The sequence below is a fragment of the Salmo salar genome, chromosome ssa09 (genome assembly GCF_905237065.1).
Source record: "Salmo salar chromosome ssa09, Ssal_v3.1, whole genome shotgun sequence".
NCBI classification, from domain to species: Eukaryota; Metazoa; Chordata; class Actinopteri; order Salmoniformes; family Salmonidae; genus Salmo; species Salmo salar.
Window position 1 is genome coordinate 9434708 of NC_059450.1, and position 16011 is coordinate 9450718.

Genomic DNA, 16011 nt, shown 5'->3' on the forward strand with positions numbered 1-16011 from the left:
GTTGATATTAGTATCCTGTTTATCTTAAAGCTGAGATCAGTGATCGGCGAAACAGCGTCACTGGCCGTCGCAGGTCCATTTGTTTTTGTTTTGGTTTAGAGGAAATTAGCATCCTGTCACGACTTCCGCCGAAGTTGGTGCCTCTCCTTGTTCGGGCGGCGGTCGACGTCACCGGCTTTCTAGCCGCCACCGATCTACGTTTCATTGTCCATTTGTTTTGTCTTTATTGTACACACCTGGTTTCCAATACATTATTATTTATTCCCTATTTAACCCTCTGGTTCCCACATGGTTTTGTGCGTGTTTGTTCTTTGTTAAGTGTTCGCTATTGCTGTGAGCTGGAGTATTTTCCCTGCGTGGAATTATTTTGTTGGTTTATTTTCGAGTAAAGTACGTTTTTTACTCAGTTCTGTGTCCTGCGCCTGACTCCGTCCTACCCGCTGCACATTGACACTTGACACATCTAGCATCGTGGTAAAAAAAATCGTAGTACAAACTCTGCTTTTCTATCTCGCATGCAATGATGTGCAGTGATGTCCGAGGGAAAAAACTGTGTTCGTTGTTTGAAGTAACGTCTTTGTTGTTGTAATATCACAAACGGACGTGGCAGTTTCATCGCTGTGGAGTTCAGCTTTAAAATGTTTAAAAACAGTGACCGAACCAAATATTTGCTGGAATTGGTTTTTAGGAGCATCCAACTATTGTTGAAAGCTTAGAAGTTTGCTTGGAATAATTTCTAATCTTGTGCTCTTTTGCTTTTTATTCTCAATTTATATGCATCACAATGTTTGTAATACATTCTGACTAGTATGCATGCTTGCTTTAGCTTGCTACATACATTTGAAAGAGGCACTGTGGTCAAGGAGGGTATTATTTTCACATGTTGGCTTCTTACAGTATGGGTGCATACGTGTGAGTAGGCCTCTAGTAGTGAATGAATTGTGCCTATGGTTTGATGAACTGAATAAGTGCCTGATATTGCAAAAGCAGGGAAGTCTCCATCTTTTGTTCCATGATGGGAGTGAGCTTTGCTAAACTCCCTTATAGCTAACTGTATGTGGACAGCCCTGGGTGGTCTGAATCAGGGGTCCCAGTACTATAGACAATGTTTGCCTCAGGGGGTATCTAACTGAGTAAGAGGCTTTAGGTAATTCTGGTTAGCACAAGCACCACACATGTTCTACATGAGTTCTCTTTTTAGTAGTCTCAATCCGCTTATTTCAACATCAGTCAATTGTGTGTGTTTTAGTGTGCACGAACATGCATGTATGAGATTTCAGGTACATCTTTTGAGGATATGGGCAGGATTACAGCTAATGGCATGGGTAATACAATTGGTTCAAGTGCACAAGAGAGAACAAGTGCTTAGGGAGCGAGCTTTTGTCCCAATACAAGTAGGTTGTAATGAATTGGTACGTCGTCACACTGTATACGTCTGCCAAGTCAGCACTACCATTGCTATGTTGGACAGCCCTGCCTAGTACAAACTATAATCACTTAAGCCCATGAAAGTTAAAAGCTGCTCCCTTTTAGAGATCTGAATTCATACCAATTGAATCTTTGGATTCTTCCAACTTGCACTCATTGATATACATCAGTGAAAGTAGTATCTGTTGATGTTTGTATTTAGTTTGACAGTGGGAAATATACTTGGATTCCGCAGAAGTGCCTTAACTTCGTGTTATGTAAAGTCGTCAGCCTTTAACTTGGGATGTACACTGAGTATACCAAACAATAGGAGCACCTTCCTGATATTGCCCTCAGAACAGCCTCAATTCATTTGGGCATGGACTCTACAAGGTGTTGAAAGTGTTCTATAGGGATGATGGCCCATGTTGACTCCAATGCTTTCCACAGTTGTGTCAAGTTGGCTGGATGCCCTTTGGGTGCTGGACCATTCTGGATACACACGGGAAACTGTTTGACGTCAAAAACCCAGCAGCGTTGCAGTTCTTCACACAAACCAGTGCGCCTGGCACCTACTACCATACCCCATTGAAAGGGACAAAAACAATGTGTCTTGCCCATTCACCCTCTGAATGGCACTCATACACAGTCCTTGTCTCATTTGTCTGAAGGCTTAAAAATCTTTCATTAACCTGTCTCCTCCCCTTTATTTACACTGATTGAAGTGGATTTAACAAGTGACATAAATAAGGGATCATATCCTTTACCTGGATTCATCTGATCAGTCTATATGTCAAGGAAAGTGCGGGTGTTCTTAATGTTTTGTATACTGAGTGTACTGTATTGCAGTCATGGCTCATCCGTATATAACTACTGCTTTACACACCTTTTCTATTTATATACTGTCCATAATGTCTATATACACCATTATTAGTACAAGTCAACATTTTGGACATACCTACTCATTCAAGGGTTTGTAGAATAAAAGTGAAGACATAAAACTATGAAATAACACATGGAATCATGTAGTAACCAAAACAGTGTTAAACAAATCAAAACATATTTTATATTTGAGATTCTTCAAAGTAGCCACCCTCTGCCTTGATGACAGCTTTGCACACTCTTGCATTCTCTCAACCAGCTTCATGAGGTAGTCACCTGGAATGCATTTCAATTAAAAAGTGTGCCTTGTTAAAAGTTCATTTGTGGAATTTCTTTCCTTCTTTAGTGTGTTTGAGACAATCAGTTGTGTTGTGACAAGGTAGGGGTAGTATACAGAATATAGCCCTATTTGGTAAAAGACCAAGTTCATATTGTGGCAAGAACAGCTCAAATAAGCAAAGACAAACGGCAGTCCATCATTACTTTAAGACATGAAGGTCAGTCAATGCAGAAGATCTCAAGAACTCTGAAAGTTTCTTCAAGTGCAGTCACAAAAAACATCAAGCACTATGATGAAACAGGCTCTCATGAGGACCGCCACAGGAAAGGAAGACCCAGAGTTACCTCTGCTGCAGAGGATAAGTTCATTAGATTTACCCGCCTCAGAAATTGCAGCCCAAATAAATGCATCACAGAGTTCAAGTAACAGACACATCTCAACGTCAACTGTTCAGAGGAGACTGCGTGAATCAGGCCTGCGTAGTCAAATTGCTGCAAAGAAACCTCTATAATAAGAACCTCCACCAATAAGAAGAATAGACAGACTTGCTTGGGCCAAGAAACATGAGCAATGGAAATTAGACCGGTAGAAATCTGTCCTTAGTTCTGTCCTGAGTCTGTCCTGAGTCAAAACGCTATGCCTTTGTGAGACGCAGAGTAGGGGGTACGGATGATCTCTGCATGTGTGGTTCCCACCGTGAAGCATGGAGGAAGAGGTGTGATGGTGTGGGGGTGCTTTGCTGGTGACACTGTCTGTGATTTATTTAGAATTCAAGGCACACTTAAGGCACACACCACAGCATTCTGCAGCAATACGCGATCCTTTTGGTTTGGGCTTAGTGGGACTATCATTTATTTTTCAAAAGGACAATGACCCAACACACCTTGAGGCTATGTAAGGGCTATTTGACCAAGAAGGAGAGTGATGGAGTGCTGCATCAGATGGCCTGGCCTCCAAAATCACCCAACCTCAACCCAATTGAAATGGTTTGGGATGAGTTGGAAAACATATTTCCATCGGTCTAATGTCCATTGCTCGTGTTTCTTGGCCAAAGCAAGTCTTCTTCTCATTGGTGTCCTTTAGTAGTGGTTTCTTTGCAGCAATTTGTCCATGAAGGCCTGATTTCAAGCAGTGTAGAAAATAGTAAAAATAAAGAAAAACCTTTCAATGAGTAGCTGTGTCCAAAATTTTGACTGGTACTGTATATGTTGTCCCCTAATCAATCTACACACAATACCCCGTAATGACAAAGCAAAAACATGTTTTTAGAACTTTTTGCAAATGTATTAAAAATACATAAGCATTCAGAACCTTTGCTATGAGACTCAAAATTGAGCTCAGGTGCATCTTGTGTCCATTGATCATCCTTGAGATGTTTCTACAACTTGATTGGAGTCAACCTGTGGTAAATGTAATTGATTGGACATTTATTTATTTTATTTTATTTCACCTTTATTTAACCAGGTAGGCAAGTTGAGAACAAGTTCTCATTTACAATTGCGACCTGGCCAAGATAAAGCAAAGCAGTTTGACACATACAACAACACAGAGTTACACATGGAGTAAAATAAACATACAGTCAATAATACAGTAGAAAAATAAGTCTATATACAATGTGAGCAAATGAGGTGAGATAAGGGAGGTAAAGGCAAAAAAAAGGCCTTGGTGGCGAAGTAAATACAATATAGCAAGTAAAACACTGGAATGGTAGATTTGCAGTGGAAGAAAGTGCAAAGTAGAAATAGAAATAATGGGGTGCAAAGGAGCAAAATAAATAAATACAGTAGGGGAAGAGGGAGTTGTTTGGGCTACATTATAGATGGGCTATGTACAGGTGCAGTAATCTGTGAGCTGCTCTGACAGCTAGTGAGCTAGTGAGGGAGATAAGTGTTTCCAGTTTCAGAGATTTTTGTAGTTCGTTCCAGTCATTGGCAGCAGAGAACTGGAAGGAGAGGCGGCCGAAGGAGGAATTGGCTTTGGGGGTGACCAGTGAGATATACCTGCTGGAGCGCGTGCTACAGGTGGGTGCTGCTATGGTGACCAGCGAGCTGAGATAAGGGGGGACTTTACCTAGCAGGGTCTTGTAGATGACCTGGAGCCAGTGGGTTTGGCGACGAGTATGAAGCGAGTGCCAGCCAACGAGAGCGTACAGGTCGCAGTGGTGGGTAGTATATGGGGCTTTGGTGACAAAATGGATGGCACTGTGATAGACTGCATCCAATTTATTGAGTAGGGTATTGGAGGCTATTTTGTAAATGACATCGTCGAAGTCGAGGATCGGTAGGATGGTCAGTTTTACGAGGGTATGTTTGGCAGCATGAGTGAAGGATGCTTTGTTGCGAAATAGGAAGCTGATTCTAGATTTACCTTTGGATTGGAGATGTTTGATGTGAGTCTGGAAGGAGAGTTTACAGTCTAACCAGACACCTACTGTAGGTATTTGTAGTTGTCCACATATTCTAAGTCAGAACCGTCCAGAGTAGTGATGCTGGACGGGCGGGCAGGTGCAGGCAGCGATCGGTTGAAGAGCATGCATTTAGTTTTACTTGTATTTAAGAGCAGTTGGAGGCCACGGAAGGAGAGTTGCATGGCATTGAAGCTCGTCTGAAGGGTTGTTAACACAGTGTCCAAAAAAGGGCCAGAAGTATACAGGATGGTGTCATCTGCGTAGAGGTGGATCAGAGACTCACCAGCAGCAAGAGCGACATCATTGATGTATACAGAGAAGAGAGTCGGCCCAAGAATTGAACCCTGTGGCACCCCCATAGAGACTGCCAGAGGTCCGGACAACAGGCCCTCCGATTTGACACACTGAACTCTATCAGAGAAGTAGAGAAGCACAGTATCAGAGAAGCACAGTTCCTGCTCAGCCCAGTCAAAACTGTTCGCTGCTCTGGCACCCCAATGGTGGAACAAGCTCCCTCACGACGCCAGGACAGCGGAGTCAATCACCACCTTCCGGAGACACCTGAAACCCCACCTCTTTAAGGAATACCTGGGATAAGATAAAGTAATCCTTCTACCCCCCCCCCCAAAAAAAAAAGATAGAGATGTACTATTGTAAAGTGGTTGTTCCACTGGATATCATAAGGTGAATGCACCAATTTGTAATTTGCTCTGGATGAGAGCGTCTGCTAAATGACGTAAATGTAATGTAAATGTAGTTGGTGAACCAGGCGAGGCAATCATTTGAGAAACCAAGACTATTGAGTCTGCCGATGAGGATGTGGTGATTGACAGAGTCGAAAGCCTTGGCCAGGTCAATGAATACGGCTGCACAGTATTGTTTCTTATCGATGGCATTTAAGATGTCGTTTAGGACCTTGAGCGTGGCTGAGGTGCACCCATGACCAGCTCTGAAACCAGATTGCATAGCGGAGAAGGTGCGGTGGGATTCGAAATGGTCGGTAATCTGTTTGTTGACTTGGCTTTCGAAGACCTTAGAAAGGCAGGGTAGGATAGATATAGGTCTGTAGCAGTTTGGGTCAAGAGCGTCCCCCCTTTGAAGAGGGGGAGGACTGCAGCTGCTTTCCAATCTTTGGGAATCTCAGACGACATGAAAGAGAGGTTGAACAGGCTAGTAATAGGGGTTGCAACAATTTTGGCAGATCATTTTAGAAAGAAATGGTCCAGATTGTCTAGCCCGGCTGATTTGTAGGGGTCCAGATTTTGCAGCTCTTTCAGAACATCAGCAGACTGGATTTGGGAGAAGGAGAAATGTGGAAGGCTTGGGCGAGTTGCTGTGGGGGGTGCAGTGCTGTTGACCGGGGTTGGGATAGCCAGGTGGAAAGCATGGCCAGCCATAGAAAAATGCTTATTGAAATTCTCAATTATAGTGGATTTATCGGTGGTGACAGAGTTTCCTATCCTCAGTGCAGTGGGCAGCTGGGAGGAGGTGCTCTTTTTCTCCATGGACTTTACAGTGTCCCAGAACTTTTTTGAGTTTGTGTTGCAGGAAGCTAATTCCTGCTTGAAAAAGCTTGCCTTGGTTTTTCTAACTGCCTGTGTATATTGGTTTCTAACTTCCCTGAAAAGTTGCATATCACGGGGGCTGTTCGATGCTAATGCAGAACGCCACAGGATGTTTTTGTGTTGGTTAAGGGCAGTCAGATCTGGAGAGAACCAAGGGCTATATCTGTTCCTGGTTCTACATTTCTTGAATGGGGCATGCTTATTTAAGATGGTGAGGAAGGCATTTAAAAAAAAAATAACCAGGCATCCTCTACTGACGGGATGAGGTCAATATCCTTCCAGGATACCCGAGCCAGGTCGATTAGAAAGGCCTGCTCGCTGAAGGGTTTCAGGGAGCGTTTGACAGTGGTGAGTGGAGGTCGTTTGACCGCTGACCCATTACGGATGCAGGCAATGAGGCAGTGATCGCTGAGATCTTGGTTGAAAACAGCAGAGGTGTATTTAGAGTTATCTATGAGGGTGCCTGTGTTTACGGCTTTGGGGTAGTACCTGGTAGGTTCATTGATAATTTGTGTGAGATTGAGGGCATCAAGCTTAGATTGTAGGATGGCTGGGGTGTTAAGCGTGTCCCAGTTTAGGTCACCTAGCAGCACGAGCTCTGAAGATAGATGGGGGGCAATCAGTTCACATATGGTGTCCAGAGCACGGCTGGGGGCAGAGGGTGGTCTATAGCAGGCGGCAACGGTGAGAGACTTGTTTTAAGAGAGGTGGATTTTTAAAAGTAGAAGTTCAAATTGTTTGGTTACAGACCTGGATAGTAGGACAGAACTCTGCAGGAGATTGCAACACCGCCCCCTTTGGCTGTTCTATCTTGTCTGAAAATGTTGTAGTTAGGGATGGAGATTTCAGAGTTTTTGGTGGTCTTCCTAAGCCAGGATTCAGACACGGCTAGGACATCCTGGTTGGCAGAGTGTGCTAAAGCAGTGAATTAAAACAAACTTAGGGAGGAGGCTTCTAATGTTAACATGCATGAAACCAAGGCTATTACGGAAGTCATCAAAAGAGAGCGCCTGGGGAATAGGAGTGGAGCTAGGCACTGCAGGGCCTGGATTCACCTCTACATCAGCAGAGGAACAGAGGAGGAGTAGGATAAGGGTACGGCTAAAAGTATGAGAATTGGTCGTCTAGGACGTCCGGAACAGAGATTAAAAGGAGCAGGTTTCTGGGGGTGATAAAATAGCTTCATGGTATAATGTACAGACAAAGGTATGGTAGGATGTGAATACAGTGGAGGTAAACCTAGGCATTGAGTGATGAAGAGAGAGATATTGTCTCTAGAAACATCATTGATTTGGAAAGGAATACACCTGTCTATATAAGGTCCCGCAGTTGACAGTGTATGTCAGAGCAAAAACCAAGCCATGAGGTCGAAGGAATTATCTGTGGAGCGCCGAGACAGGATTGTGTCGAGGCACAGATCTGGGGAAGGGTACAAAAAACATTCTGCAGCATTGAAGGTCCCCAAGAATACAGTGGCCTCCATCATTCTTAAATGGTATAAGTTAGGAACCACCAATACTCGTGGTATAGCTGGCCGCCCGGCCAAACTGAGCAATCGGGAGGGGAAGGGCCTTGGTCAGGGACGTGACCAAGAACCCGATGGTCACTCTGACAGAGCTTCAGTGTTCCTCTGTGGAGATGGGAGAACCTTCCAGAAGGACAACCATCTCTGCAGCACTCTACTAATCAGAGTGGCAAGATGAAAGCCACTCCTCAGTAAGGCACCTGAAGGACTCTCAGACCATGAGAAACAAGTTTCTCTGGTCTGATGAAACCACGATTGAAATCTTTAGCCTGAATGCCAAGCGTCACATCTGAAGGAAAACTGGCACCATCCCTATGGTGAAGCATGGTGGTGGCAGCATCATGCTGTGGGGATGTTTTTCAGCGGCAGGGACTGGGAGACTAGTCAGGATCTAGGGAAAGATGAACAAGGGCAAAGTACAGAAATATCCTTGATGAAAACCTGCCACAGAGTGCTCAGGACCTTAGACTGGGGCGAAGGTTCACCTTACAACAGGACAACGTCCCTAAGCACACAGCCAAGACAATGCAGGAGTAGCTTTGGGACAAGTCTCTGTCCTTGAGTGGCCCAGCCAGAGCCTGGATTTGAACCCGATCTAACATCTCTGGAGAGACCTGAAAATAGCTGTGCAGCGACGCTCCCTATCCAATCTGACAGAGCTTGAGAGGATCTGCAGAGAAGAATGGGAGAAACTCCCCAAATACAGCTGTGCCAAGATTGTAGCATCATACCCAAGAAGACTCGAGGCTGTGATCGCTGCCAAAGGTGCTTCAACAAAGTGCTGAGTAAAGGGTCTGAATACTTATGTAAATATGATATTTCAGTTTTACATTTTTAATACATCTGCAAGAATCTCATTTTTTTTTGCTTTGTCTCTATGGGGTATTGTGTGTAGATTGATGTGCGAAAAATGTAATCCATTTTAGAATAAGGCTGTAATGTAACAAAATGTGGAAAAGTCAAGGGGGCTGAATACTTTCCAAATGCACTATATATGTCACGGTCGTGATAATGGACGGACCAAGGCGCAGCGTGATTTGAGTTCCACATCCTTTTATTAAGTGAAACTTCTCAACAAAACAAATAAACAAGCCACGAAACGTGACTTACGTGGTGCAACAAGCACAAACACAAACAATATCCCACAAAAGCAGGTGGGAACAGGGACACCTTAAGTATGATCCCCAATTAGAGACAACGATAATCAGCTGCCTCTACTTGGGAACCATACTCACTCCCAAACATAGAAATGAATCGACTAGAACACCCCCCAAGAACCAAGGGCTCTCTATGGTCAGGGCGTGACAGTATACGTATACTGAACAAAAATATAAATGCAACATGCTACAACTTCAAAGATTTTACTGAGTTTCAGTTCATAGAAGGAAATCAGTCAATTGAAATAAATAAATGAAGCCCTAATCTATGGATTTCACACGACTGGGTATATACAGTAACTCACTGTATATCAATACAAATTGGATTGCCTGCTCTTACTGACAGGGAGGCAGACACTGCAGAGTACAAAGAAGCCTACAGTACTGGAGGATAGAAAGTTACTGGTACAGTCTTGGAATGGAAAATTCTGTTTTAAGAGCTAACATTTACTTTATATTGTAGTAATATAAGATACATGAAAACACAAGTCAGTCAGCTCATATTAAGTTAGGGTATTTGTCCATCTTGAGATAAGATGTTTGGAATACTATAGGTCAAACTTGTTTCTTAATCAGGTTTTATTATGCATTTAATGCATTGCAATGTTGCGATGCAGGTCAAACAGCGTAGCAATCCCTGGGTTAATCCTTTAGAAAATGGGGAACTTTCTGCCTCATTGCTTTTAGATCATTTTATATAAGCTAACCTCAACTAAACCAGGCAAGTCAGTTAATTGACTACTAAGAACTCCAAGTTATTTGATCATTGAATAATTAGGTAGTGTAACACAGCTGCATCCATTTAAGTTGAAACAGATTTCTTCTTATAATTTTAATCAGCTACATATCTAATAAAAAAATACTTAATAAAAAAATCCATACTCCATCTCCAATTTTAAGTTGTTGCCCAAACCAGGGATCCAAAATGATGTTCCTCATTAACCAGTGTGTCCAATTATTCTGCAATATAATGTTTTCTGCCAACACTAATGTGGTCAGAAGTTTGAATTGGTAAGTACAGTATTCACACAATACTTGTAAGTATTGACAATAACTGTATATTTTCCTATTAGCATAACTGTCGTTTGAATGGGCTATCAAAACAAATGTAGCAATATTTCAATACAAAACAACTATTTCAGGCCCAGTTAAAGGAATTATCAAATTTCTGTTAAACGTCATAGCCCATTTGTGATTTATCCTAGAGCCCCCTGCTTCCCTTTTGTCATACGACTTATTTTACTCCTGTCTCTACTGGTTTGTGTAACAACCAATAACATTGGATATGGAGGTTTCAGTAACTTCATACAAAAACACTACCTATTTGATTGATTGGAAAATTTTAACATGTTCAATAATTGAGACTATGGTAGGGGGGGTTTCACCAGGACATCCAAGAAGAACCAGTAGATACAAGTGTAACATTTGGACAAGTATGGGCGGGTTTGTCATAGACTGCATGCAATTACATTCTGTAGGTTCGTATACATAATTTGATATTAAGAAAAACATTATTTTAGTGAAATATTGTACTCTACAGTTTTCAGTTATTTTCTCAAACAAACATTGCAAGGTTATTGCTATACGGACCTAGCTTGAGCAAAGCAGGATGTTAAGACTACAGCACAGCGAGGATTGCTAACTTGTTGATTTGAAATGTTGAGACAAATGGATGTACAGTATCTGAGAAGTGCACCTGTCTAGCAGTCCATTTGCTGGAGGCCTTGAGCATGGTGCTCTGTTTGTGTGGTAAATGAGGTTGTATGAGGCCAATAGTGACCTGGCCCTCTGCCTGCCAGTGATAAGTGGAGTAACCAGATCAGATAGAGCTCCTTAATGCCTCTCTTTGTATACAGGCATGGAACAGCTGAGTTAAGGCACCGTAGTCTCTCCTCACAGTAATTGGTTTTCCTGCAGTTCCTTGTCTAAATGCAGGTACATTACTCTTGAAGACTGAGAGAGCAGCTATAATAGCAATGCTCAGTCTTATTCTCGCTGGCAGTCAGGGCCATTTTTTTAAAATTGCCAATCACGTTTTAGAAATGGACATGATAAATAGAGATGCCATAGATATGGCTAAAATATAGAGCTTGACGGATTTGAGATTGTTCTGGTGGATTTGAACTGTTGTATTGTTGGTTTTTGTATTTGTTTCTTGGACAGATTTTCACGGACAGATTGGTTGTCGTACAGGTCTCAATGGCCTTGCATTCTCAATGGCCTTGCATTCTCGGTTTCTTATATTTGAACCTTTTTCTCTTTTAACGTGCAACAAACACTGCTTGACTGTCCATAACACCTTACATAATAGTTGCTAACTAATGCTGGGTTTTGTGCTACATTTGGTAACGTTGATCATTTCCTTGTAATTGGCAGGATTTTACTATTGAGAAGGATGAGATTATTTATACATGCATTTTATCAGTAAAAACACCCTGACCTGAATACAACTGCCCGGTTACAACCTGTATAGATGTAGAACTGACAGACTGTGTGGTCCTCTACAGCTTTTGACGTGTTCCAGATAATGTTCTCCCAATCTTGGTCCTGGGAGGAAACAGATGTGCAGTTTTGTTGAAATGAAACTGTCAAATGAGAGATAAAAAGTGGAACTTTTTAATAAAACATTACATTTAACTTTTATGCTTCCAGGAGCCAGATGAATTCACTAGTCCTTCATGGAGATGGCATTGGTGATGATTTTAAGATGACCTTCATGTAAAATACTGTATGCCAAATTGTCATACCGTGTCCCAAATGACCATAATCATTTCGAATCGAAATGGTATGTTTGCCATATTTTTATATTTTTATTTTATTTTCCATAATGCCGTCTTGAGAATAAACTAGCCAACCAACACCGTTTCCTCCTTGAAACTAAAAGCGAATCAAATTAGATAGTTTTGAATGTCAACAGAATTAGAAGTCAAATTAACATGAGAGAGTGGAATGACAAATGTGACTAAAATAAAATTGATGAAGCATTAAATGTGTGCTCTATACATACTACGTTTGTTCTTTCCCCTCTTTTCTAGATTCTCCCATATCTGCAATCTAATTTGACAGGATTTAAGCAATTGGAAATCCTCAACTTCAGGAATGGTAGTGTTGTGGTGAACAGCAAGATGAAATTAGACAAAGATGTGCCACATAACGTGACACAGGCCGTGCACAGTGTGCTCGAAGACTTCTGCAACACTGCATCTAAACGACTAGACATTGAGATTGATAGTCGCTACCTGGACATAGAACCTGGTAAGATATCTCTATATTGGCCTCAGAAAGTTCTCACTTTCCTATGTGATGGGGGATATCATAGACAGAATCAGCTCCTATCTAAGTTATGGCATACTAGAGGTCCCATGTCTTAATTATACTGTACTTCTAGAATGCTCAATCTGGAAAGGTCAAAAGAATGCATGCCACAGCTTTGTCCTCTGCGAATCATGTCAAAAATTATTCTCCAATAAAGACTCACAAGCACTTCTCTGGCTGAAACCTAATCACCTGCACCTTATTTAAAGCAGACGCCTTCATTCACATCAATCAATGTGTCCTTTAGTTTGTCCTTTGCATGTGAGGACAATGAAGGAACAAAACAGGGAGAGACAGGCGGACAGCATTTAATTAATGCAAATTATTTATCTTCTTACTCATTTCAGCTGACCAAGCAACTCCCTGCAAGTTCTTAGCCTGCAATGAGTTTTCCCAATGTATGGTAAACAGTTGGACTGAGGAGGCTGAGTGCTTGTGTGACCCTGGCTACAGCACAATGGATGGCCTGCCCTGCCAGAGTATTTGTAGCCTAGAGCCACACTACTGCTTCAACGGGGGCCTTTGTGAAATCATCCAGGGCCACGGAGCCACCTGCAGGTACCACCGAGCTAAACGATCAAGCGAACAGAGATAGCTATGGTCCTAACCAGAGGATGCTGCTGAGGGGAGGACAGCTCATAATAATGGCTGGAATGGAGCGAATGGAATGGCATCAAACCATGTTTGATGTATTTGATACCATTTCACTCATACCGCTCCAGCCATTGCCATGAACCTGTCCTCCCCAATTAAGATGCCACCAACCTCCTGTGGTCCTCACCCTCTACAAACTGAAACGCTGACAACAGCTCTTCTTGATGTTGTCTTGCATTAAAAAAAAGATCTGTCAATTCTGCAAGATGCCCTTTGTATTCAAAAATGCTCCAGCATGTGCCTAGAGGCATTGTTCAATCCGAAAGGCTTTTTGATGTATTGTTACCATAGTAGAAGACCAACAGCTGATAGGGTTGACTCTAATCCTGTTTTCTCTTTAACATTTAGATGTCCGGTAGGGAAATACTGGCACTATCACGGAGTGCGCTGCAATGAGCTCGTGTTGCTGCCTGTAGACCCAACCATTTTCATAGCCTGCCTGGTGGGAAGCCTCACCTTGGTTTGTGCCATCATAGGCATCTTGGTATTCATAAACAAGAAATGTATCGGGACCCGAAAGACCGTGACTTTGGTGTAAGCAGGCCTTTTGAACCTTTTTCATTTGTTTTAGAGTTTTGCTCCAATAGCTCTACCAGTTGTTGTTTTATAGCTTGGTTATTACAGCCGTATCTGCTTTATATTATAGACACAGTCTTGCTCCCTATGCCTTTGAGAACACATTGAGAGTGAATCCTGTTTTTGAAAATGACTCAAGTATCAGGCATAAGTACCCCACCAACATGGAGCAGTGGTGCTCGTTCTTCCCAAACAGAGCAAGAAGCTTCTCGCTCAATTGAAAATATACATCTTAGTATTGAGCTAATCCATAGAGCTCAATTGGCCCCATGTTCTAAATAAACTAATACTACTAATTGAAACCTTAAGCAATCACCTAATATCTACTGATTCCGCTTATGACAAATTATCATTACGAGCCCCAGGAAACAACTTAGTATCCTTTCTATAGTAAGAATAGGGTTGACAAAATAAGAAAAAAGAAGGGCTTAAATCTTTGAGATTTAAAGTAAAGCTTTAAGGAAGTAAAAGTACTCACAACAAAAATGTGCTGTGGTATATCTTAAAAATATCTAGAACAGATTACATAAGAAAGGCTTAAGAAAACACTCAGTGAGCACGCAACGCATTGCCTGAGGAAGACCAATAGGTTGAAACGCGGTGTGTGCTCTCTGAGTATTTGTTATGTGATACGTTTTATTTGTTGAAGATAAAGCACTGAGTACTTTCCTTCATTAAATCTCTTTTTTTCAAAGGAGCTCTCTTTCCTCGTATTTTGCATGATCTGCTCTTTTGCGCTCCTTTTCTTTCCACTCTCTTATGGCTTCAACAAACATTTGGGGTGGTTAGTTCCTTCAACAAACTCTGAAGGAACACTTTACTGCTTCATTGTACAGTGAGATATACTTTCATACACTTAACCCATGCAATAATATCCTCATGATACAGTATCCATGAAATTGGTTGAACCCTCAATGATACTGTTTAGAGATTAAATGTCTGTCTATATATCAATTCGTAAAATATCTAATTCATGTGCATGCATTTCAATTCCCCTGCACTTATTGGCCAGATTATATATCTATTGTATTGCAGTGATTTTACTTGAGATCCTGTGTGGTCAGGAACAATGTACCCAAAAACATCCAAGCCCTGGTTGATTTGAGGTCAGACATTTTAGACTACTACGGTAGATGTGGTGCAGTTTCAAGAGAATACTCTATGCCAAACCATGCTGGGAAGGCAAAGGGGGGATACCTAGTCAGTTGCACAACTGAATGCATTCAATCTAAATGTGTCTTTCGCATTTAACCCAACCCCTCTGAATCAGAGAGGGGCGGGGGGATACCTTAATTGACGTCCATGTCATTGGCGCCTGGGGAGCAGTTGTTGGGGGTTCGAACCAGCAACCTTTCATTTACTGGCCCAAACCTCTTAAAAACTAGGTTAGCTGTAGTAATAGAGCCATGTACTTGTAGATGTCCGGTGTAATACTCATTTAACATCATTGCAGAAAAATATTACCCAACCTCCACCCTCAAGTGATGTCTCCCCTTGAAATTATATTTAGTGCCAAACGCTTGCCTGCTTACCCCTTTGCTCAGCCTTTTAAAAAGCTTCTAGTGAGTTCCTTTTGAACTATGAACAGTGTAAAGCTGTGTTTCTCTTATGCTTTTTCACAGATCCCCAGACAGCTCTACACAACCAGACACGACAAGCTAGTCTCTGAAATGGTAGATTTACATCACTGTATACCACACAACAAGGTAAGGCCAAAAATCGGATCTTGGGCTCAGTTTGAATGAGTCATATTGTACCATGTGCAAATATGTTTATATACTACTTTAAATACTTTCTTGGAAATGTATTTAAAAAATCATTAGAAGGTGAGACATTAATTGATAAGGTTGATTCAGAGTTATTACTTAACCAAATCATATTTTTGAGCTTTCCATTGTATTTCTTTAAATCAAAAAGTATGATTCAGAAAATGTAAAAGTAAATTACTGGTTGCGACATTTTCCATCTAACATGAGCATAATTACGAGTAGGAATTATTTTAAAATGGATGTGAATGATAAATTGCAATATTACTGCATGCTAAAGTGAAATTATTCACCAAATGATTGTCTGCAAGATAACCTAAAAACAACCATAATGTATATTGTTTGTAATATACACTAACGTTCAAAAATGTACTAGATTTGAAAGAAACGCAAAAAAAATGTGTCCATTAAAATAACATCAAATTGATCAGAAATACAGTGTAGACATTGTTCATGTTGTAAGTGTCTATTGTAGCT

At 41.6% G+C, this 16011-nt stretch overlaps 1 protein-coding gene across 1 annotated transcript in view; it reads left to right on the forward strand.

Annotated features, from left to right (window-relative positions):
- Window positions 1-16011, forward strand: part of impg1b (interphotoreceptor matrix proteoglycan 1b) — a 53791-nt gene that overhangs the window by 35359 nt on the left and 2421 nt on the right. Inside the window, exons 12-15 of the mRNA XM_014210170.2 lie at window positions 12259-12478; window positions 12886-13096; window positions 13541-13726; window positions 15391-15474. Coding sequence (XP_014065645.2) covers window positions 12259-12478; window positions 12886-13096; window positions 13541-13726; window positions 15391-15430 — 657 coding nt within the window. The 3' untranslated portion in view covers window positions 15431-15474. The remainder of the gene's footprint in view (window positions 1-12258; window positions 12479-12885; window positions 13097-13540; window positions 13727-15390; window positions 15475-16011) is intronic.